The sequence below is a fragment of the Gouania willdenowi genome, chromosome 15 (assembly GCF_900634775.1).
Source record: "Gouania willdenowi chromosome 15, fGouWil2.1, whole genome shotgun sequence".
Lineage (NCBI taxonomy): Eukaryota > Metazoa > Chordata > Actinopteri > Blenniiformes > Gobiesocidae > Gouania > Gouania willdenowi.
Window position 1 is genome coordinate 19728234 of NC_041058.1, and position 25621 is coordinate 19753854.

The 25621-nt window shown below is 38.0% G+C and overlaps 2 protein-coding genes across 6 annotated transcripts in view; both read right to left on the reverse strand.

Moving 5' to 3' along the window:
• Positions 1-633: 633 nt before the first annotated feature.
• Positions 634-7262, reverse strand: LOC114477188 (dynein regulatory complex subunit 4-like). Its single transcript, XM_028469358.1, has 10 exons — positions 7185-7262; positions 6995-7078; positions 6001-6198; positions 3778-3984; positions 3645-3699; positions 3364-3569; positions 1732-1899; positions 1559-1645; positions 1309-1458; positions 634-1192 (listed from the first exon to the last, which is right to left on the reverse strand). Exons 1-10 carry the CDS (start codon positions 7185-7187, stop codon positions 1127-1129), a joined length of 1224 nt encoding a protein of 407 aa, XP_028325159.1. The 5' UTR covers positions 7188-7262; the 3' UTR covers positions 634-1126.
• A 2711-nt stretch (positions 7263-9973) lies between these two features.
• The window catches only part of micu1 (mitochondrial calcium uptake 1), a 31831-nt gene continuing 16183 nt past the window's right edge, over positions 9974-25621 (reverse strand). For 2 of the 5 annotated variants that reach the window (XM_028468112.1, XM_028468107.1), the window contains 8 exons: positions 19461-19466; positions 18655-18769; positions 17280-17362; positions 16967-17167; positions 14886-15023; positions 13576-13684; positions 10354-10443; positions 9974-10208 (listed from right to left, as the gene is read on the reverse strand). In XM_028468112.1, the coding sequence (XP_028323913.1) occupies positions 10048-10208; positions 10354-10443; positions 13576-13684; positions 14886-15023; positions 16967-17167; positions 17280-17362; positions 18655-18769; positions 19461-19466 (903 nt within the window). In that variant the 3' untranslated portion in view covers positions 9974-10047. Of the gene's footprint in view, positions 10209-10353; positions 10444-13575; positions 13685-14885; positions 15024-16966; positions 17168-17279; positions 17363-18654; positions 18770-19082; positions 19089-19460; positions 19467-25621 lie in introns of all 5 variants that reach the window. The other 3 variants (XM_028468113.1, XM_028468109.1, XM_028468108.1) reach the window with 2 other exon arrangements.

The following is a 25621-nucleotide window of genomic DNA, read 5'->3' on the forward strand; positions in this document are numbered from 1 at the left end:
TGGTATTCATGAATATGCTAAAGTGTCATCCTTGGCTATACAATGCTGCTCATAGAGTGGTTTGCATCAGAACACACTGGAAATATGACCGAACAAATTTCAACTTGATTATTTACAGACTGCACATTAAACACTACAATGTAGTTTATCTATACATTGGTGGTATTCACAAGTATTTAAGTGCCATTTATGAACTTATAAGACAGGAAGTCAGTTATTCTTTTTGTTTTGTAAATGATGCATTAGGTATGTTATGAGTAAACATGGTACCAACTGTTTTGCTGAGTTGTAACATCTGTACGTTTTTGACAAATGAGTCACTTATTTACGTCAGTTTATTTTTGTTCTGAATTCAGTATACGTTGAAACAACTTCCCTTTTTCTCTTCCCCATTCTCAATTCTATAACAGTTAATAAATACTGAACTGTTACTAATTTCATAATGCTGGGGTGTATATTGTGCAGAAAATTACTGAATTTAAAATGCTAACACTGGATGCTACTGCAGTGCTTGAGAAAGTTTAAAAACAAATTAGATATAAAGAACTTTTTCAATCAGTTCTTCATCAAAGCAGCAGAGATGACTTTAGAAAAACTAAAGGAACTGGATTGTAACAGGGATAGTCGTGTTTTATCAGTTTTTGGGATAAATGCATACGTAATAACTGGGCTTTAATTTCCCAACAATGAAGCACCTTGTGTTTTTACTCATGAACTACTTAATGATACCTCACTGCTTAAATACACAGTAAAAGTGAGTATGGATGATTACACGTGTATTAGGGCTGGGATGGCTGAGCTTTTGTCATGATTGGATTTTATTATAATTTGGTGCCAATACGGTATGTGTATATATATATATATATATATAGTGAATGTAAAGTATTATGAATTTGATAGTAATTATTATTGTGCTACTAATATCCATATTTTCTGTATTCAAAAACCAAAGTTGAATACACTTCTAAAAACAATATAAGTTAATATAAGACCAACTGTGGCGGTAAGTCAGTAACAAAGGGCTTTAAACGTGTTAAGTTTGTTAAAAACAAAATGAACATGAACTTCCCAGATCCAGTGAGCAGAGCCACAGAGCATCCAACCTCTCCTTAGGCAGACGGTGCGTTCAGGTGCTGCTGTAGAGCAGAGACAGAGGTGTGTGTCGTGTTGTTGAGCAGAGCTCCTCCAACTCCTGAGGGTGACATGAGTCAACACTGAATTATACAGTAGAGTATGTGAAACTTTTACTGATGAAGACATTGTGAAAACTATCACAGTAGTGCATTGCAGCAGATACACAACGAGAACCTGCACAGTGGACAGTTGTCCCTGGGGTGCATCTAGATCTGTCAGTGTCTTTAGTTTCTTCTGAAGCAGCAGCTTCTCTGTAAGTTGCTGCTGTTTTGTCCAACAGATGCTCTGACTGATCCTCTTCTGTTCATCCTGCTCCTGCTTGAGCTGAGATCCAGATCAGAGAGGAGTGGTCAGTGAGCTCAAAGGTTTCAGAGGTAGAAGGAAAAGTTGAGTGAATGCAGAGAACATTGAGGTGAGAACTCACTTTGTTGCAGACCTGCAGCAGCAGCTCATTCTCCACCTTCTGGTCATGGATCTTCTTTTCAATCAATTTCAAGCGATCTCGACTTGCCTGCCAGAGACCCCAGCATGTATATGACATGTTTTATCTTTGCATGTTTATTTTTGGCTGTGTGTACTGTATTTGTATATACACACCATTTCTGCTGCTTTGTTCTTCTGGTGTTGCTCCATTTGTACCAGCAGTTGTGTATTAGTTAGCTGGGCTTTCTTCAGTGCCTCGGTCAGATGTTCGTTTTCCTTCTTTGCTGCCAATAGCTTCCTGTTAGCGCGTTGGTCCAACTTCTTTACATTCTCTAGGTCTTCCTGCAACAATAGCATCGAGGAAGCAAGTGGTAGGAAGGAGTTTATAAGTGCAGACAATGTCTTGAAAGTAGAAAAAATGTGCAGAAAAGGCATTGGAATTTGATGGCAAAGTGTCAGAAATGGGAGTAATGTTGCAAAAATGCATTAAAAGGAGCAAAAATGTATACAAAAAAAATTGGTTAAAATATGGCAAGTTTAATGTAGTTTAGGGTAAACATTTGCAAAAATTAGCTCAAATTGTTAAGAAAATTTTCTTGGTTTCTTTTTTTTGTACAGTATCTTTATTTAATTTTTCCAAATATTTTGGTACACACAATAGACAAGAAGCAAATGAAACAAAACAAAAAAACAAAACAAGGGCTAACAGTCAAGATGACATCGAACTCTGCATCGCTAGCAAATTTATGTCCCAACAAGCAAGAAATGCGAACAGCTGGACAAGATAGTCCAGAAAGGTTTCCAGATGTTGGAAAATGTATCAAGACAGCCCATCATGCCGTATCAGATCCTCTCCCTGTGCAGTACACTGGTGAGGTCGGCAAGCCAGGTTTTAAACTGAGGTACAGTGTCCAATTTCCAAAGGTTCAATATTGCTTTCTTTGGCAATGATCATCCTGTACATTATTGTACACTGTACAGAGAGACTTTTGTAGAGATGAGGAATACCCAAACAATGCTATCTCTGGGTCTGGATACACCAGGGAATGCACAGAGGTGTTTGGAGTTTTCTGCCCTTCTTTATTTGTTCCCATTTTTTCAGGCAATTCAGGTCTATATGATTATTCACTTTCATTGTAGCAGGAGGACCAGGTGATGAGAAAAGAAGAGCTGGAAGAGAACTGTTCTCAACACTAAACTATTCAATGGCGACCCAAGCAGGAGTATCCGTTGAGACTTCTTTTTTATAACCTTCCTGCCAGTGGGCAAGGGCCCTGAGATTGGCAGCCCAGTAATAGTGGAGGAAACATGGTAGTCCTAACCCACCTCTCCCTCTTGACTTCTATACATGAATTTTGTAATTTCTATGTGCTTTGTGGTTCCAGATAAAAAATGTTCTTAGTTTCTTGAAGACATCTGGTGACCCCCTCCCAGTGTCTTGTGACCACAAATGGGGTTCTGACCCCAGGGTTGAGAACTCCTGACCTAGAGAATTAGCCGTTTTAAACATGGCACGATAAAACATGGTGCTTTTTTTTATTTTTTTATTTGAATTGATTATCATACTTTTAACACTAGAAAGCAGTAATTGGTTACTTCTCTTCAGGGGACATTTTTTCAGTAATGTTTTAGATAATAGTTCATGATGTTGCATCATATGATGTTTTATCAGTCTTAGAAAACAACTTTTAAAGTTCTTGTTGGTTGCAACCCTTTCTCTAATAAGGAGTTTAATGATGCGAGGTCACAGCAGCCACACTGTGGGATGGCAGGTATCCTTTGGTTAAACATCTGATTATCTCCTACCTTCAACTTGTGTTGTTCTTCCAGTTCCCGAGTCATGGTTCTAGCTTGGTATTCTGTCATTTTTTCCAGCTCTCGCTGTTGCTGCAGTTTCAGGTTCTCTATACGCTTTCCCCTCTCCTCCTCCCAGTCCATCACTTCCATACTGCAGCTTTTTGTCTCCGCTTCGATCACAGAGCTCATTATCTTGTTGAACTTGAACTCCATCTCTACGAAGAGGCAACGTGTGAAACACATATCCAGTAAACATTCAAATACACTCAAAGAACAATTAACATATTTACCTCGAACTTTGTCCTCGTACGTATTGTTCAGCTCCATTAACTCCATCTTCTGCTTCTGTGAAACACAAGGACAACACATATTAGAGGAGATAAATGCCATCAGTAATAAATACACAGGTGTCAGATGTCTCACCAGCTTTAGCTCTTGAATGCAGCTCTGGTCGTTGAGTTTTCCCTCTCTGAGTGTCGCCTGTAGATCCTGAAGTTTTCTGCACAGATCAACCTCAGTCTGGGCATGTTTGTTGTGAACCAGAGAGCTCAGAGCCATGGAGTCTGCCTTCATCTCAAACACCATATTGTGCTGCTCGTACAGGACATGCTTCAGCTTCTGCTTATAGACCTAAAAAAAAAAAAACAACAACCAAAAAACAGCAAGTGCATGAATTAGATCAGCGATTCTCAACTGGTGGGTCAGGACCTGTACTGGGTGGGTTGTGGACAGCTGGTCAAAAATAAATCTCTTATGTTGGACTTGTCTTTTGTTTTGAAAGAAACATTTCTTTTGACAGGCATGCTGTGAAATGCATGTTGTTGCATAGGAAAATATATTGATGAATGTTTTTAAATAGAGTACAGGTATATACAGTATGTGTGTTTTTAACAGATATTTTTGAAAAACTAAATGTGGTTTTTTGAATTCTGAACCGGGTTACGCTTTATTGACCGTGGCCAAATGTGGGTCCCAGGGTGAGACCAGTTTAAGAACCCCTGAATTAGATCACATGTGTCAAACTCAAGGCCCGGGGGCCAATTCCTGCCCTTTAGGGCATCCAATTTGGCCCGCAAGAGAAAGTGAAAATAACAGAAAAACATGAAGAATCAATGTGTAAATTACCAACTAATTTGTTTGTAGATACCGCAGTACCTTCAAATACACACATTCAATGAAACTTTACAATATTTGCCAGAACTCACAGTTTTCCCATGTTTATATCACATGGTGGCAAATTGTTGAAAGAACTCTCAATTTTTCCAAAAATCTTGCAATTTAACTAAAATAATTCCACAAGATTACCCCAAATTAAATAAAAAATATCACAAAAGCAAGTCAATTTAGGAGAAGATCCTACAGTGACTGATATCTGTCACTTATTGCTTGGATATTCTAGGTGCCTTACATACTTATCATTTAAAGGTGGAATACAAAGTAGGACATATTGTTGTTGAAATTTCTTTTTTTCCACCAAGTATCTGCTGCCCAATTGAGATCAAACTGGTTCATATTTGGCCCATGAATCAGATTCTGTGACGTAACACCCAGTAGCAGCTAGCCAATAGAGGGCGCTAGGGCGCCGACCAACAACTCGCCACATTAGATCCAGTAAGAAAAAAATGTATATATGTATTTAGATAATCAGAATAAATATTATATAAATAATAATTGAGTAATCTTTACCATTCACTCTCATTAACAGTTGTACATGCGCAGTAATTCCTCTTCAATACTAGTCTAAGGATGGTCTTGGGCGCAGGTGAGCTGCGCCCAAGAACGTCTGCACAAAGTTAAATGCAGCCGCTCACAACACCACCTTCCGCCAAGGGAGGGGCTGACGTCAAAGTAGTCCATCATAAAGTGGATAAAGACGGGTATGACCCATTTAAAGCACTTTTCAGAAAAGACAAAGAAACATAAACAAACTAAATTAGATGATTTCCAAATCTTGAATATTTGAAATACATTATTACATTACACTGTTATTTTTAGGGACATGCTTCTCACACACATGCACAAACAGGACTTGTGGACATGCATTAATGGAGAGATGTCAGAGTGGGGAGAGCACCAGAGCAGTGTTGGGATTCGGTGCCTTGCTCAAGGGCACTTCGGCAGAACAACTTCCGCTTTTGGTCTACACCGGGACTTGATTCGGCAACCCTCCAGTTCCCAACCCATGTCCCTACAGACTGAGCTACTGCCGCCCCAAATATATGAACATGTCCATATTTTAAAAACTAGGTCTTAAATTATATTTTGTCAGGTTTTAAATTATGTATGTTAATTTACCACTTCCTTTTAGCCCCCTTTTTTTAAATTTAATTACTTGTTACACTAACTTCAAAAAATAAAAAACAAAAAAATCATAAAAACTAAATGAAAAAATAAACAAAAAAATAATAATAATTAAATTTCAAAAAGTATAATAACCCTGACACACACTCACTTATTCCATTGTATTTGTTTTTTAAATGGTTTTGAAGCAGTACTGTGACTGCAGTTTTCCTTACTTATTTGTTCAAAGCTACACAAACCCTGTTTTTAGTGTATGTCTCTTTTGCAGTTGTAGCCCCCCTGGAGATAAATGCACCAGCCACCAATGATAACACCGTGGTGTAGGATTACAAAGCAGATACTGACAGAGGTCTCCATCCGTTGGCGTTCCTCTGCCTCTTCCTTCTCCCTCATCCTGGTCCTCAGCTCAGTCTTAGTCTCCTGCAGGTTCCTCTTGGAGTTCTCCCAGAACGCCTGCTCACGATCGCGCTCCAGCAGGAAGAAGCTCTTTTCCTCACGCTCACGATCCACCTCCTCTCGGAGGCAAATGATGTGTTCCCACAGCTGTCAGACACACACAAACAAGTTAATGATGTTTAGGAGCTTGAAGCTCATATATGACTTTAATGCAGTGGTTCCCAACCTTTTTTGGGTCGTGATCTTATATTTATATCACAAATTTCTGCCCAGATTCTTTTCTCCAGAATTAGCTTTTGATCATGTTTGTTATACAGTGTACAATTAGTGCACGCTAGCTCATACTCTATATAGCTATATTTTTATATACTGTATTTTATTTGAGAAAGTAAAAATATAGAATGTTTGTTTGAGATTGTATGTGGTAAAGAAAAATATTTCCCCCCCTTATTTTCTTTTTTAAAAAGAATATTAATGTGAATTACAACTAACATATCATTGTAATCCCAGTATGACAATTTGAGCATGGCAATTCCAGCACGAATACAATCGCAGTACATGACCGCTACGTGCTGAGATTGTCTGACAATAGTTGTAATTCACATTAATATTGTGTCTTAAGAAGTGTAATAATGTATGTTAAATATTTCAGCAAGTTATTTGTCAGTGAAGTGTATTTTATGCCAAACATAGATCATACTGAGATTGCTGTACTGGATGTATCTTATAATCATTTTAGTTATAATCATGTTTTTAGTTAGAAAAAAGCACAGCGAAAAAAATTCCTTTTCCGATAGTGCGCATGCCCAGATACAATCTCAGCACGATGCAAACTCAGACCGTGACACCGGATTTGGCCCGCGGACCTTGAGTTTGAAAAACTTCAACTTCACTCATTCACGTGTGTGTCTGTTAGCTCATGTTAGCCCATGCTAGCCGTCACCTGGTCTTTAGACTTGTCCTCCGTAGCCAGGCCATCTTCGGATGATTTCCCCTTTAATGTTTTCTTAGTCTTACTTTTTGGAGGCTGAAAACAGAAATAATAGAAACAAAAAAAGTGTCGTTCCGTTAAACTGTCTTGTTTGCTTAGTTGTAACCAGCTTTAAGTCAAAGGGAAATAAAAGTTTACCCACCATTTCTTCACCCAGCCAGCCACCGCAGCGGTCAGCGTTGTCATGACAACCCGGTAACTACACCGCTGACCGGTGTTTCATCGCGTGAATTCAAAATAACGCGAGATTACGTGAGTGCTGCTTGCCAAAAGTGTTCGGTCACCTGCCTTCTAACACGAGACATTTTATTTTATTTATAAATAAATAAAATAAAATATCCTTCATTCAGATTTTATCAACCAGCAACATAACATATATCTTAACTGGATGGCCTAATTCTCAAATAAATTATATATATATATGAAAAAAAAAAAAATATATATATATATATATATATTTATATATTTTATTTTATTTTTTAAATTAATAAATAAAATAAAATATCCTTCATTCAGATTTTATCAACCAGCAACATAACATATATCTTAACTGGATGGCCTAATTCTCAAATAAATTACACATATATATATAAATGAAAAAATAAATATATACATATATATTTTTTAAATTTATAAATAAAATAAAATATCCTTCATTCAGATTTTATCAACCAGCAACATAACATATCTTAACTGGATGGCCTAATAAATTATATATATATATATATATATTTTTTTTTTTTTAATTTATAAATAAAATAAAATATCCTTCATTCAGATTTTATCAACCAGTAACATAACATATATCTTAACTGGATGGAAATTATTGCCTAAAGTAAGAGTTCACACACTATAATCAATCTTTACAATAATGAAAGGTAGACTTATGAATAATAATTATAATCATAAATATAAATCTGTCCAATTACAGCAACACACTCCACACCTCAAATCTGACAAGTTATCCCCCTCAGATATTTCTACTTGAAATAGATTTATATTTGAGAACGTTTCAGCATATAATACAGTTATTTGATATTGACTATGTGATGTATATTTGAAAAATGATAATTGACATTTTTTTCTCACCAATTACTAGACATTTAAGGCGACCCCACATGGGGTCCTGACCCAAATGTTGAAAAGCACTGCTGTAAGAAGTTTTGTTTGAAGAACTGAAATTCATTAGTGCTTCACAACTCAACAGTAAGGTAAGCCTACATCACCAACTTTAGCTTTAGTTTGACTTTTCTTCAAATATGGATGTTTCGAGAAAAAAACGTCACAATTCCCTCCACTTCTCTCTTCTTTACAATAAATAACATCCAGCAAGTTAATTTTGTCTTTTTTTTAAAATCTATATGTTAACGTTTAATTTATTCAAACAACTTTTGGTCAGGAAATTTACTTTGAGCTCCCGACAGTCTGAAGTCAAGGACACATCAAAGGAATCAGTCGAAACATGTCAGGAGATCAAAGTAAATTTCCTGTAAAAAAAGGTTGTCTTCATAAATGAATTCTTAACATATTAAAGGAGAAACCTATGATCCATGAGGATTGATATTACAGTATTAAGAAACCATTCTCCCGCACTTTTTTTTTTTTTTTTTCAGACAATTGTTATTTACAAACATATCCCAATGACCAAAGTCCAAGAAATATAAAATAATCCATGAAAGTCTGGAGAAAATGACATTTTGCACACTAGGCTCGGACATAAGCCCACAATTTTCTCCACTGCATCAGTGAGCAGCCTGCTAAACAGAGTATGTGGTTTCTTCTTCTTTTCAACAAAAAACACAACACAATTCAGCCTCTTTAACTCTTTTTCAAAGGAACCAAAGTGATTAGAGGCACAAAGAATAGTAAGAAGCAGGTATAAATTACTAGATGAGAAAAAGCATTTATGTTAGGTCTTTAATTCTGTGTTTACTAAAAAGGGAATATTTTTTCAGGAGATACATTGTTGACGTTAGTGTTAGAAACACTTTTCCTCATAAAGTTGAGTATTGATAGATTAATTTTATGCTGAGGCGGGTGGGGGTGTTGTCGGCAGCTGCTGATTGTAACTAATAAAGTCACTTGTAATCTAACTTAATTACTTTTAGAATCAAGTAAGCAGGAAAATAACTAAAAATCGTACTTTTTAAATGAGTAATCAGTAGTGGCAAAATGGTTTGTAATGCTAATCTTTAAGGGGACATCACAGGCCAAGCACTGCCCATCCTCTCCATTTTAATTACACTAAAGTGCTTAGTGCTCCTGCACCAACACAATTTTATTTATATTTTGGCATGTACCTAAAGCCACTATACACTTTGCAAAACTATACAACCTTATGAATTACCTTGGAACAAAAAAAAAAAAAAAACATCATCAACTCCCACCCTGACTGTTTTTTGTTTTGGTTAAAAAGAGAAAATAAAAGCTAACAATTAAATTGACACATATGAAGGCTAGTCATTTGGGCATCATTAAACCATCTTTAATAGAGCATTTTTAAACATCTGTGTTGTATAAAGTGTTTCATAGAGCAATTTGAACAGATTTATGAGCATATGAAAAACAACAAAAAAAAAACAGGTAAATAAACTAGGAGGTGTTCGAGCTAATGTGGAGCTAAAGTTCAGCCTTGAGCGAGGAGCAGAGCCACTGCAGCACTAACACACCTGGAGGTCAGAGAAGATGGCCCCTCCTCCTAAAAATACGTTGGGCTTTTTTTCCAACTTGTTTTTAGTGTTTTGCGAGCATATGTTGCATTTCTGTATAATAAGCAAAACAAAAATTCTCATATATACTGTACAAATACCCATGATCCCTCAGTGAGGAGCTGATGAAAAGCTTGTGTACAGAGGAAAGGTGCTTCAGTCAATATAATGAATGATATATAAACTGAACTAGATAAACTGCATAAATAACACAAAGTGTGCATGATGGAAACATGTTGGGTATACACATATATATATATATATTTTGTTTGCCCATTTATTAACCTGTTGTCTCATTTATGTTTTTGGCATGGCAAAATCCCAGGCGGTGTCTTGCGCACACTTCCACATGGCGCGCACCAGCCGAGTGAAGCCCATGTCTTTGGGTTTCTCCAGTCCACGCATCAGCCGCTGCTTCATGATAGCTATGAACTCCTTATTACTCAGCTCTCCATTTCCTGAACAGGTCAAACACAGGGCGATAGACGAGGAAATTAGGAGAGGAAGAGGGTGCATGACTTTCATCTAGTGATGGATGTGCTTGGCCTTTAATAAGTGCTGCTTTAATTATGGTTCAGTGAAACGTTGAGTTTGTTAACTTACCGTCACAGTCGAACAGAGCAAACACTACGTCGCACACGTGATCCGACAGCTCCACTTTAGCTACTGTGCGGGCGACCTGCTTCATGGTAACTGTAAGTCAGAGACAAAGGGAGACCATCGTTTGCACAAGACATTTAAAAAAGTGAAGCCACTCGGGTCATAAAAAACACCATATTTAAAATGAAAAATACTGACTACTGATTGTCTTTTGATGACTCCAGGTTTATCTTAATGTAGCCTTGCCCTCTTAAATTGAATGGTAAACACCCCTGTTTGCCTTCTGCAAGTTGCATGGACACTGGTCCTCCAGTTGTGGAATCAGATTTAATCCCCTTGGTTTATTTTGGGTAAATTTGTTGCTTAACCTGCTCTAACAAGTGGTGCACAATCTATTTTCTGCCATTAGGTGTGTTGGGGGGTGACGAAAACTGAAATACGTACAATTGCGGCCCTCCAGGACCAAGTCTGTACACCTCTGCTCTAAAGTGAGACACTTGGGTAACTAATGGAAGACAAGAAGAGATGGTTTTGTTTAGAAAATTGATGTTTGACTTTTAGCTCCCAGGTCGATTTCACGTTCCACTCGCAATGCATCTTGGGGCGGTTGAGTATGACTAGTGTACCCACCGTGCAAAAATGTCCCGATATTGTATACATCCTGGTATTTCTCGCATCCTCAGTCTTTCCATACTATCTAATGTGAACGCACTACATACTCATTTTGACGTTGGACTTAGCATGAGCAGTACGTTTTTGTACGTTTTATACATGTAACCAGGGACTACAGATGGAAACTAGCTGTTTAGCTATAATCTGGTGTAGAACATCTCAGTCTTTTATGAGCTTAATGTCTCTAGGCTTTGTCCCTTTAAATAAAGACCAAACTAAACGATTTTGAACACAGCCAAAGAAAGATCCTTCAAAGATAAGGAATCACTTCCTTGTCTCTGTGACCATTCACTTCAGCAGCTTCTTGTTATTGAAATTTTTAAAAGTTTTTGGCAAACACAAATAAAAAGTGAAACTTTCTGAAATGATCTAAAACTGCTTGCACAGATCAGTTTTAAAATTGAATGATTTCATTCAATCTGCAAAACAGAAAAAGTTTAGTGACTTCACACTACCAACAACACCATCAGTCATATTCTATGACTAAGAGTAGGAATGTTTGGTTTTATTCTACTAGCTCACATATGAAAGAGTAGTTAAAGTGTAAGTGCTGATATGAGAGTGAAATAAACTACAGAGAGAGAAAGCTATAAAAGTACAATACAAGAGGTCGTCAGCGTCTGATAAGTGAGCAGACAGTTTTGGTGGAGGGGACAGCAGCAGGATGCAGCTTATTTATTGGCTCATGCCTGGAAGCTGTCAAGTAGCCACATGATTCCAATATATGAAAGAATAAAATACAAACACAGTTTAGAGACGTGATTCTGTGCAGACACGCAGCAAAAAAACAACAACTGCTGCCCCTTAACACAGCAGCTGTTTTATCAGCTAAGCCGAAGGACAAAACATGGAGGCCCAATTACCAGAGAGAATTATTGCCGTTCAGTAAATCATTAAGGAAACACTAGGTCATTAAAGCAAAGCCTTACAGGACTTTTCTGACATACGATTTACAAAAAACATTTAGTAACATAAGTTGGATTTGACAAACAAGACTAATCATTGATTTAAGGCAATACAAGTAATTAAATGATCAAATTTTCAATCTGGCAGCTGTTTAGTAACTGCCATAAAAAAATATGTTGGTGGTGAGAATGACATAACGCAGGTCTGTGTGACATTTTTCATTTCCATGACATTAAACTAGGTCACATTTTTAGCCGTTAATGGAGGTGAACAAAGACCAATTACTGACCCCTCAGCTCACACAGTAGATCATTGCATCACTTAGAGATTTCTCTCAAATTGGAGCAATCTGGCACCATTTAAAACCATTTACTGTAACCATGGTTACAGAGAGTAGTCACATTAGCAAGGACTCCTAGATCAGGTAGTTATGACTTTAATGTTCTGTTAGAGCTTATTTTGAAGTCATGTCAGTCACTTAGTCATCATGTAATTCTTTTTATTTAAAAGTGTAATGTATAGCAACACACAGTTGTGATAATTAAATATGTTAGATTTAGTACCAATGGATGGAAGGACAAACAGAAGACAAATGGTTGAGCTAGGTTTAGTCAGTTTATCACTGTAGACAGTTTGAGACCAAGTGCAAATGAACAAATAAAAAGTCCATCTTCTTTTTTAAATACCAATCTTAATACACACTAAACAACTCCTATACATATACCAAATTAATCAAATAAGCATACACATTAGACCAATTGGGTTCTAAATGTAAAAACCTTCTAATTAAAAACTAAAGTTAGATATACACTTTTTAATTCCTGCCTGGCTCAAATTAAGTGTGTGTATATCTTTATCTCTTTATGAACGACAGCTAAAGTTTTGAGTCTGACAATCAGAAATGTCTTACGTAACAATAACAAAAGACGACACCGGACCGACACCATGCGCCATGTCAAAGGGAGGAGGGACACTAGATAACAACAACTGGATAAAATGTTGGGAAAAACTATGATCCAGGCTGGAGTCAGCGACCTAGGTTTGGACAATGGCCACGTTTACATGGGAGTTTTAATTCCTCTTTAAAGCAGAATAAAAGTTCATCCCTCTTTAAACTGACCTTGTAAACACTTAATTCCTAATGCTGATTTAATTCCGAATTAAACTTAATTCCAAATTAGGTGGCTAGTTTATTCCGTTTTTAATTCCGAATTAAATAATTCCTCTTTCTTGTAAACAGTTAACAATTAATTCCGCTTTAAGGTAATTCCAGTCGTTTTGCGCATGTGCGACTTGCGGCTTGCGACTTGCATTCCAAATTAGGAAACGTCACGTAACCGTGGCCACTGTCATTGTTCATTCAGAACGGGGGCCTACAGACCACAGCTGTGTTGGATGAGTGCTTGATTTCCTATTGACTTGATATTCATGTTGAGTCATTCTGTTCATTTAAAATCTGATGATAAACGATTGATTGATTCAAGCAAAGCAAAACCTCTGACTCTATCTCTGATGCGTCTCAGGTGTGAACAACGAGAGTAACTTTAATGTGTTCCAACAGGAGGGAAACAGATGAGGATAACTAAGCATCCATAGTGTGAAAGGTAAGGGGACATGAGAGAAATGAGAGAATGTGGGTGTTTGTACCTTTATCAATCGAGGCTCCCGCCATGTGGTAAAAGCTCAGGGCCGTGTCCACGTCGTTCACATTCTTTAGGAAGGTGAAAAAATTCTCCACTTCCTCAAATGTAATTCCCTGCACAAAATACATGAGATTAAAAACCAAACACACAAAAAAAGGCAGGTTCCAAAAGGAAAGTAACAAATCAATCCAGCAGTTGAACCCTATCACTCCGCGTAAACGCTGTAATGCCATCATTACTGAGAGCACCTTAGCAGTGTGACACACATTAGAGGAGGAAGTGAACAGAGGCTTAGGACACACGGGAACAGACATTTAAATCACATGTGCACAAACACCTAGCGCCTCAGTCACACAGCTGTCATGCTCCTAATGGGCTCCATTCAACAACAAAAAACAGAGCAGCTGTTTTCAGGCAGTCAATAATAGTTTTCTCTACCAACGGGGCAAAAGAAGGGAAAGAAAATGCTTTATGCTTTTCAAATCCTCTGGGACAGATTCACTGTTCTCTCACAGCTCAGAGGAGGAGCTAGTTCACTCTTGATTTCCACTGTTTGCCATTCTCCACATTCAGGCTAAAGCGTGCGCTCCTTTAGTATGCATGGTAACAAATTACACTGTGGTAGCTGAAATCTTTACCTTTTAAAAAGCAAATAGGGACATTATTCACTGCAGCACCACTGGGAACACACTTGAGATGGGCGGAGCCTCACAATGTTGATCGATGGGGCTCGTTCTATTAAAGCAGTAATTTGCATGTGTCCACAACCTTTAAGAGGGGCTCAAAGCACTTTGAAAAGAGATTATTCTGTTTAGTTTGAGCTAGAATTATTATTTGAGTCGTAAGGCAAAATAAAAAGACGTATTGAATTTACACTGGTCAGTCCATGATAGGCTGAATTAAATAAGGAGGAGGTGTAAGTGTGAAATAGACAGAGTGCAGCATTAAGACGACACTGACAGAGAAGCCCAGAGAGTAATGAGGCTCTAAATCATGTGTCTGCTCTTTCTTGGGTCATCACAAAATAATGATAGTGGAAGTCGGAGGGATTGTTGATCAGGTGGATAACGTCAGACTTTTTGGATGCTTTTGTCCTGTCTCGCGGATGCATTACTTCTTCTTCACAAACACAAGGTCCCAGCTCCTCCTCTTTCTGCCCTCAGGCCCACACCGTCTGTCACACATCCTCTAATGTAGGCCAATTACTCACAACACTCACACCACTGCACCAGGTATAGCATTTATAACAATGGCATGGTCGTTTATAGCTGAGTGAGAAGTGGGAGAAAAAGAAAACAACACAGATATAACTACCTGAGCGTCCTTGAACATTTTCTTCAAGCCCTTTTGCATCTGCTTTAGTTTGCGTGATTGGACTCCGCTGTACGCTAGCAGCATCCCCCCGAACTGTCGCTCAGTGATTCTCCCGTCCGCTGGATCGTTTCTCTCAAACTGGGGAGGAGGTAAACATTAAATACTGCTGTCAGGCTTCCAGTTGAATTATGCTTGGTGTTGGTGATGTGGGGTGTTTTTTTAAAAGTTGTGCTCGAGGTGGCCTGAAATTCAGAAGGTGTTGAACTTGTCAGCTCGGTTTTTGTTTGAGGAGCAGAGACGTGCCACCAGGCTTGCGCTTCTAGCTCTCCAAAAATATTATTTTGTAGCACTCGTTGCCAGAGGTGAAAGTAATAGATTACAAGTACTCACGTTACTGTAACTGAGTTGCTTTTATGAGTACTTGTACTTTTTTTGAGTATGTTTCTAAATCAGTCATTTTACTTGAAGTGTTACGGTGAAATTTACGGTTACCTCATCTTTGACTTGGAAACACTCTCTGTGGTGATAAATGATGAAGACCAGACAGGAGAGATGATGAAGTAATAAAAAATGATTTAATCTAAACTAAATGAAAAGGTACAAAGCGGAATGGACGAAGCATTGGTCTCTCCTGGCCAGGAGAGAGGGCGCGATGAGCAGGAGAAGAAGAAGAGGCCAAAAGTTCCTTTTCCCACACATTTATACCCCACCGTCCCACCCACCTTCCTCCTTCCACAGACAACAAAAGAAGAGACCAAAGGGGTGGGGGGTTGGTCAGTGAAAGTTAGATGTGTGTGTGTGTGTGTGTGTGTGTGTGTGCGTGTGTGTGTGCGTGTGTGGATGTGTGTGTGTGTGTGTGTGTGTGGATGAGTGTGTGTGTGTGTGTGTGTGTGTGTGTGTGTGTGTGTGGATGAGTGTGTGTGTGTGTGGATGAGTGTGTGTATATGATGTATGTGTGTGTGTATGTGTATATGATGTATGTGTGTGTGTGTGTGTGTATATGATGTATGTGTATATGATGTGTGTGTGTGTGATGTCTGGGGGGGGGGGTTTGGACGTGCTCTGGCCTTCGAGATTAAACTGGGGCCAACTGACATTCATTTAGAGAAGCTGTATCATGGGAGTATACATAATTAATCAATTTTGCCACCACAGAAGACACCCAACTGTTACTGAGTAAATTATTGTTTTTTGTTTTAAAATTATCAACAAACATTGTGAAATGACCACGTCAGCCGACCAACCAGATTAAACCTAAAACAGCATTGAATGCCAGTAATTTTGTCGGTTTTAGAATTCATAAATGTAGCTATACTTAGAGCCTGAGAATCTTTTTATTTTGAAATAAATTAATTGGTGTTATTTTATTTTAAAAAGAATTGCACATTTTGCCAAACCTTTTCTTTATACAGATGCCTTTGTGGATAATAATTAAAGTTCCAATTGTGCGAGATTTGCTCTTCCTTTTTAAGTTCATACATGAGTTGTTTACTGTATGCAAGGTAAGTAACTAATAACTTTTACTTTGAGTACTATCTAATTCAGCTACTTTTTTCATACACTTGAGTACTTTAAGTATGACTTACTTTTACTTGTACTTGGGTACAATTTCAATCAACTAACAATACTTCTACTTGAGTAAAATCTATCAGTACTCTCTACACCTCTGCTCCTTGCCGACAGCCACAATATGTAACATTAAGGGCGAGTCTTCACAAACTCATTCCACACTGGAAAGCGTATTTAGGGTCCGGATTCCGTCTTTGGCCTCAAACCAAATTACGCTTTCAAACAACTATTGACGACATAAGACCCCAGAATAAAAATAAAATAAATCCAGTGATATATATATAAAACCTACAGATAGGAAATAAAGCCTGGGGTGAGTGCAGCCAGCAGAAAAACAAACAGTAATAAAAGAAGAAGAGTACGACCACTCGTGTTAAAAGGCTGTCTGCCTTATCGCTGATGTTTGGATTTTTCTCTCCGTGCACTGTGGTGCCATTAAGATGTGACGGATAGCACAATCTTTCTGTTTTTAGTGAGTTACTGTGATTTTGTTTTTTTTTCCATTTCTTCACCTCCAGTTTGAGCACGTCATGCTGCAGCTTCCTCTGAAACTTCAGGAAGCTGCCGATAGTGAGTTTCCCCTTCAGATCTTCTCCAAAGAAGTAGGTCGTGAGAGCAGAGCTGCAGCCGGCTGTCTTCAGTGTGTTTCCTGTCGTGGAGCGGTCACGGTGTCGCATGCCCATACTAGTCTGGGAACGGATGATGCTCTGGACCTAAAGAAGCAGGTTTACATTTACAGTGAGATGAATAGAATCCCCAAAGGTGTTAGTTAAGGTCAATTATGTGAACACTGAAACACTGTCCAAACGCTTCCCTTCATATTACCTGCTCAAACTCCTCCAGATCAACCTCTCCGTCACCGTTCAGATCAAACATCTTGAAAGCAATTTCAAAGTTCCTTTGAGGGGCTGAAAACCACAACACACAAACAAAGATATTCTCAAATCGATTTACTACATTTTAAATCAAGCCACTTTTAATTAATCGATGCAGACACCTGCTTAAAACTTTAACTTTCTAACGTCTTCTCTTAAGTGAGGATTAAACAAAGACTTCACGCAGAATAAAGAGCTAGAAAGTGCACAGCTGCTGTAAAGCTGCTTCAAGTTGTGATTTGAAACAATCTGTATTCCTATACATTGCATGTGTCCACAACCAGTCATAACGTACTTATACAACATGTACAAGGTTGTCAACTATTGGTACCTTGTTACAAATCGATAAGGGTCGTTGCTATTTGTATAGGATGGTCTCTATGCACAAACGTAAACGTTATATAATAGACTCATATGACTCTCAGATTAGAACTAATGTGTTTCTCTGGTTGGCAGAATGTGAGCTTTGCACTTTTTTGTGACCGTGTAGAAGGGATTGGAACCAACTAAAAGCCATTCAGCTTTGCCCTGTTAAAAAAACTACATGACTACACATTCCCATGTAGCACTGGTGGGGACGGAGTCAGGCTGGATTTCTATAATTCTGACACAATCAAAGCACAGGCTAAAATGTGGATGATAATCTATTCCTCGATATAAAACCAACTGTCCCATTGAAATATTACAGTGACTGTTCAAAGCTGTTGGTGTTAAGAATGACTCGTGGTGCATGCGGTGCATTCTTCCCAAGCCAAAAAAATCACGAGATTCTGGCATCCAAGAACTCTGTCAAATCTAAACATTTTATTTACAAATGTTTATCTACAATGAATGCTAAATTCTCAACATGTTCATAAACAATAACAGACTTAATTTATTTCCATGTACCAGTTTTCTACAAGTTCTTAAAAATTTTAAACTCAACGCTGCTCTGGGTTTTATTAAGCATTTGCACTTTTTTTTTCTTCCTTGAGACATTTTTTTTTTTTTTTTACAAATTGTATTTATTATGAGGTGTTCAAAGGTAACACTTTTAACTTGTTTCCAAGTACCAGTATTTGACAAGTTCTTAAAAAAAATAAAAGATATGGAATTAGCTGGTTTAAAAACCCTGTTTTATTATTGAAGGGACGTTTGTTTTACTTAAGTGCATTTAGTAGCATGTACTTTTTACTTTCACCAGAATCATTTTTATTTTAGTATCTATACTTTTACTTAATTAATGAAGACTTGTTCTTTTGCCACCTCTGTTGAAATGAGGAGGGAAACGCCAAATACTTGGCATCCAGGCGATCTGCAGATTAAAAAAAAAAAAAAGTACTTACTGGACAGAACAGTGGTGAGAAAGATGTAGTCAGAGAATGAGATAAGGCCACATTCCCCCAGTGTGTAAAATATGCTGTCCTCGTCTGCAAACTTCTCCCTCTCCTGGGCGATCTTCTGCTCGTTCAGGCCGCGACACAGAAAAAAGGGAAAATGTTCCATTAAAAACCTTTTACATCCCTCAACAGAAGCTTCTACCGTTATCCCAGGTGAGGGGTTATGTTTGTGCAGGCATGTGAGAGACATACTGTTCTTCCACACACACATTCGACATAAGTCACTGTACATAGAAACGACTATGTATCGACATGTTACCACGGATACGGTCATGCAAAGTGCTGCATACACATGAAGCAATAAAGACAGATGAGGATGAAGGTGGCAAAACGATTAGTCTGTGGTCAGTAGAAAAACCAAACACGTTATTTACCAGAGACTGTACTCACAGTGGGAAAGTGACAAAGAGAGGAGAAACATCATGTGAGACAAGTCAACACCACTGATTAGACAATATGTACACATCCAAGTTTATTATTTATCATACAATACAAAACGTGGTGAGGTCTCACACACACACAAGCGCACAGATGATGATCTCTATTCACATGTGTATATCTACAGCATTGCATGAAACTGTTACTTTTGTCACACGACATGCACACACTACAAACTCGGGTGACAAGAGATTTGAAAGACGGTGTCCCACGAGCAGGACGCTCCACCACACAGACGGACAGAGCATGCCTATAGGGAAAGGTTGAAGGAAAGCTTATAGCGGGGCTACGCTAGGAGCCCCACGTGGCGTTACCTCCGTCTGTAAAGAGATCCATTTCAGAGGAAGAGGAGGGACGAGAAACAATGATTAGTCAACATCTCCGCCTCTGCTGGCTTTAGCAGGGGCTTAAACGACACAAACAATCCTTCCTTTAAAAATGAATTAGCACACACAAGCAGAAACCATCTAGTCTGAAATGTGATGAGGTGATGTCACTCAATATTTCTACTTTGTTTGTGTCGTAAAACGTCTACACACTGAAATACCTTCTTAATCATGACCATTTACCAACATATTATTGGATATAGGGCTGGGCGATATAGACCAAAACTCATATCTTGATATACAATATAACTTCTGGTAATTTTAATTCAAATGAAGTCTGACCAGAAAGACAATTCATTGTTAAATTTACTGATGTAAAATGCCACACAGGCATATTTATTAACAAACTGCTGCACAATATGCTCCACTTTGGTCTTTTTCTCCTCTGAGGGACAGCACGTGTGAGTGAGTTCTGTAGTGGGGCTTGTTTAGATGAAGGTCATTAGTTAGGGCGCACTCAGAAATCCATCTAACATTGCTTTTTATGCTGTTCTGAGAAGTAGCGACTTCCAAAACAAGTGTTTTAAGCAAAATAATCTATAGAAAACAAATATATTGATATAGGTGATATTGTAATTTTCTATATCGCCAAAATAGAAATCTCAATATATCATGAATCTCGATATATCGCCCAGCCTAATTGAATATTTAACTAAACTGACACAGCTCACTAACAGCTTCAACCACGAATGGGGGTCAATTATAATTGTCATTGCATCATTTAAAATATAAAATTATAATCGTAGTTGAAAAAAAATCTGTTGCTGTGGTAATTGAGTTCAGATAATTGTAATTTACTTTCAGAGGGGAAAAAAAAAATAATTGTAATTTTAATCTTAATTGGAAAAAATGCTGGTTACCATAAATGTAACTGAGTTTTAATTGAACATGGGTATTTAAAAACTTAATTGTAATTTAAAAATGTAATTGACCCCAACCCTGGCCTTAACTCTAAAATATAGACTTTCCAAATGAGAGCCAATTTAAAAGAAGTACCTGTACTGGTGAGAAAGATTATAAACACATAGACACATATAAAGAGAAATATTAAGTGGCACCAGCTTGATAGGATAACAATTCTTTAGCAAGCAAAAAAAAAACTCCCTCCTCAGGATGTACAGAACGCACAGTCCGGGCTGCAACAGACAATTGATGTGGGAATACTCTATAAGTCCCATTCAGAGGTCCAAGCATTTTCTGGTGTGACATTTACGACTGAGAGACTGCATTAAAAGTAGAGAAGGATCAGACAGTGGGAGGTTGAGGAGACAAATATAACTAAAAAACGTGTTCACCATCGATTTAAGTAAAGAGAAGAATCAGGAAGAGAAATTACACAGAGAAAATGGAGGAGATGGGAGCACAAGAGGTTGTGTTGTTGCCCTGTAAAAGCACTGATTCACAGATGGGTGTTTGCTGTGTATCCCTGTGGTCAGCAGCATACACACGACACAAAGAAACATGTTTAACTACCACGTCATAGGCCAAAAGAGACTTCAAGGACACAGCAAGGTTCTTTTTACATAAAGGACAAAAAAATATCCCCATGGAAACAACACACTTACTCTGAGGAACCAAAAAAAAAAATCTAAAAGTAGGTGTGTGAAACTGAAATGCTCATTTATCTGCACAACCTAAAGAGAACCTACATGTTAAATAAAGCCACTTGCCTCAGCATTTTTTGTTTCGAGTACAAACTATGAACAAACTCTGTTCGGTAGTGCAGTGGCTATGACGACGGCAAACTGAAAATACGTTGCTTAAGATTTAGGGCATCTCCTCAAGGAAAGCATGGGATTGGCATAAACAAGAATCTGTCAAGTAAAGGTACCCAGAACTTTTGGCAGACTGAATTACATCAGTTCAATCATTTCATGAGAGACTAAAGAGGAAATTGCAAGACAAGCACAAGTGGCCTGAGGCTTATGGCTGGTGTCAGCAGAGAGGCAGAAAAAAACACCAGTTTTCTTTGATCTTCAGAGTTTAAGTTAAAGTCAGCTCGACCTCTTTAATGTCCAAATGTTTCCCTTGGTGTTTGTTTCACTTTAGACGCCCAATGTATACACCAACCTGGGGTCAATAACAATTTTCAATTACAATTACAATTACATCTTCAAATATCTATGTTCAATTACAATTGCATTGACTGGCATTTTTTCCAATTACAATTACAATTACATCTTCAAATATCTATGTTCAATTACAATTGCATTGACTGGCATTTTTTCCAATTACAATTATGATTTTCTTCTGAAATTAAACTACAATTACATCCTCAATTAGTAAAGTCCAAATTAAATTAATCACAATTACTGAGGCTTTAATAAATAAACTCATAAAATTTAACCTTCCACTTGTGTTAGCATCTCTTATGATAACAGGTCGGTTTTTACCCATGTTTTAAGTCAGCTGTAAAATACGCGTACAAATATTATCTATCATCCAATTCATTTTTCATCGCTTGGTTACCTTATTAGGCTTCCTAATCAATGAAAATATAGATTTTAATAATTTTGGTGTGGGCATCAGAACATTTTTTGTGCCAGTATGCGCCTCGATTTCAATTAATGTAAGGTAAACTTGATATAAAACATATTTTAACAATTGTTTACTACATATGTGTAAGCCATGATAGTTTTTTTTATAGAATTTCCATGCCAATTACAATTACAAAGTCAAAAATCTGAACCCAATTACAAATCAATTACAACAGCAACAGATTTTTTCAATTACGATTACAAGTATGCCATACTGTACAGTTCATTCATTATTAATTAAAATTATAATTGACCCTAACCCTGGTATATACAGTAACATATGTCATGTGTGCTTGCCTTAATGGATTTTAAAATTTAATACACAAAAGATGCTGAGACACGGGCCCAGGCAATAGGTTGGTTTTCCAAAATAAAAGCCTGCGGAAGAAATCGAGTTGACTTTGTGGCTCGCTCTGCATCAAAAATAAAGCAAGTCTCAACCTCTTACTTTACAGATCAATAAAAAAAAGGACAAGTACATTTTACTAACTAGCATTAAGGTACTATACCACAAGATGTTTGGATTGGTCAATGCTAAGACTAATAATGGTTACTACACCTGCTGCAAACAAAAAAAAAAAAACAACGGTCGTAAGGTTTACTCAGTATTAAAAATTCATTCTACAATCTAGACAGCTGATCCTTAAATTATTGCAAACCTAATTGCTGCAGCGGCACTTAACATAATTAACATCCTCAGCTGTACTTGTCTGCAAGCGTCTGTAATATAGAGCCGCCTTTGATGCCGCGTGTGTGAATAATTTGTTTATTAATCTAGTCGGGAGCCGAGCTGTGCGATCATACATGTCCTTATGTGTCAGCTCTGTTATGGCCAAGTCCACGGGCCGTTTTCAGATAATGAAGCGAATGGCCCGACACGCCTGTGAGCCCAGGCAGAAACCCTGTGCTGACAGAGCTGCAGGCTGGGCAGTGAAACAAACTGCTGTCAAAATTACACACACATGCTGGGCTAAAGGTTTGGTCGGGGCTAATCTGTCTGTTGCACCCGGCTAATGAAGAGCCAGATAACCGTCCAGGCCAACAAGTCTTACTTTACAAACCAGTAATCGTGAAAATTTAAGTTGAATTACTGGCAGCGCAAGCTACTCCTATTAGCAAGTGGTTTAAAAAAAAAAAAAAAACAACTCTGAAGTGCTTTCATCTAAAATGACCTTTAATGTTTACTGCAAAAACAATTTTGATAACTAAATTTGTCAGAAAAAGGAATAGAAGCTACGGTAAATAGATTTTAATGAGTGTAATTGACCTCATTATTTTATAATTGCTTGCATCCCCACTTTGAGCTATTAAACCATGCAATTTGACACCCATTATTTTCCCCTTTCTTTCGCTCTTGTTTGCAGCACAATCGTAATTGGTGTTAGTGCGGCCACGAAACACTAAACATGCTGTGGTGCTGCTTTGTTCTTGACCACGCCAACAAAGCAGCAGTAAACAAGAAGACGTTTACAGAGATCATTTCCTGAAAAAATGTCTATGCAGGTTTTGACAAAGCATTTCTCCTGCTCTACTTTAATGTGTGGGGACTCAGTGTGCCTACACTAGAGCAATGTCACAGAAAAACATCTTGTTTGCAGACATAAATCTCAACAGAAATTGGTCACACACTTAAACTTGTGCAGTGTAATAAATAGGCAGCACAGAATAAGTATGTTTGAGTGTGTGGGTGGGGAGACATTCATATATACTCTACTGCAGACATGAGCAACTGGCAGCCCGGGGGCTACATGCAGTCTAATGTTGTGCGGCCCCCAAAACCAATCCCCAAAAATTGTATTTCAAGAAGTTGGAAGGAATATAAAAGACCACATAATACACAAAACAACTCCCAAAACACACAAATCGACAGTAAAATACACAAAAAACACACAAAATTCCAAAAATACACAAAATTACTACAAAAACACAAAAATACACATTATACAAAATACTACTATCACAAAATAGCTCCAAAGACGCACAAACTGTGAACAACATTGCACAAAATCACAGGAAATGACAGAAAGTGATCCCAAAAACGCACAAATTGACAACAAAAATGTATAAAGTGACAGAAAAATACAAATAATTACAAGAACACAAACAATAACATCCCTGCTCTAGTGAATATTTTTCATATTATTTGTAAAACTGAAAGGTTTTCTTTGCCCAAACACCTGTCTGTCAGTCAGTCACTCTTCTTGTTGGCTTGCAGGGACAACACAACCCCTAAGAAGTGAACAGAAATAAACTGAAGTGTGGTGATGCGTGACTGTGTAAATACAGTATGTGAGAGCTTCTATAAAGACACAAATAGCAAGAGTGGCCAAGGAGAACACATGAGAACCAGAGACAGTGTAGGAATATAACAGAGTCCTGACTGTCCATACACCAGCCCCTGGGAGCTTCCTGTGAAATCACAAAAAGGGTGAACATAACAGTTGGTGTGATGAGTGGCTTGTTACTGCTGCCCTTCTGCAATCCCTCAGAGTGACAGGCACCTCAGTTGTAACAGGTCAAACACAACTAAGACAGTGTGGCTTTACAAAAACACTGAGCCACAGCATGTAGAAAAACATTTGGATACATTTTCCATGTACAAACCAAGTCTTGCCTTCAGCAACTCCAAACCATGCTCTACAGAAATCATGCAGCACTGACATCTGCACAGTCCAGAGGATGGGTTTGTGAAGGCTATCAAGCACAGTAATACAGCCTTGTAGTTAGCTAGGTGACACATTTCCCAGGACCAAAAACCAACCCCGTGACATCACCATGCGCAGAAAGGTGCGCCACCCCCAGCTACGTACCCTTTAGAAACACAGGCAACCGAGCAGTGCATGCTGGGGGAAAAAAGGCTAGACTGCCAAAGCATGTGGAAAGCTAGAACGAATATTTTATAGAGATCATGAAATAATGAGGAAAAAAGGTTGTGCTTTTTTAAAACAAGGCAAAGGGAGTGCAGGGGAACAGCACTGTTAGGATTTTATATCCACCAATCCCTAATGTCATTTGAACTGTTCTTTGCATCTCAGCTCAGCAAGGCTCAAGGAAATTTAAGACTAAAAGTGTGAAGGGACTGACTAGTGTAATGTAAATTAGGTGGTAATGCTGCAGCGTTTAATAATCCCTGTCTAGGCAAAGTATGGTCTCCATTTTTAATTATTCAACAGTGAAGGCGCAGCAAACAGCTGCATTTCATGCGCCTATAGAAAGGACACTGGGAAGGTCTCCAACTAAGTGTCCAGAGACAATACAGAGTTATGTTTAGATAATTTGACACTTGTGCACACGCACAAAGGCCTGTGTGCCTTCTTTAGTTACCGACACTCCCAGTTAATATACGGAGAGCAGGTTGTGCCCTGCCTTTAGCTGCATTTAGCTTATCCACATCTACAGTATCAACACGACTGACTAAGGCATTCAGGCATGTGTAAAGGCAAAGTAAATAAGGCTTATAGGTCAGAGCTCATGGATTAGAACCTAACAAATTTAATAAGCGAAAAACACAGAAAAAGTCTCCAACTCCACACAACAATGTCAAGTTAGTAA

Excerpts from the sequence above, each read along its gene's own strand:
- LOC114477188 (XM_028469358.1), bottom strand. Across the intron at positions 3,700-3,777 it reads GCATTCAAGAGCTAAAGCTG|AAGCAGAAGATGGAGTTAAT; the intron begins GTGAGACATCTG and ends TGTGTTTCACAG. Across the intron at positions 1,193-1,308 it reads GACAACTGTCCACTGTGCAG|GAGTTGGAGGAGCTCTGCTC; the intron begins GTTCTCGTTGTG and ends TGTCACCCTCAG.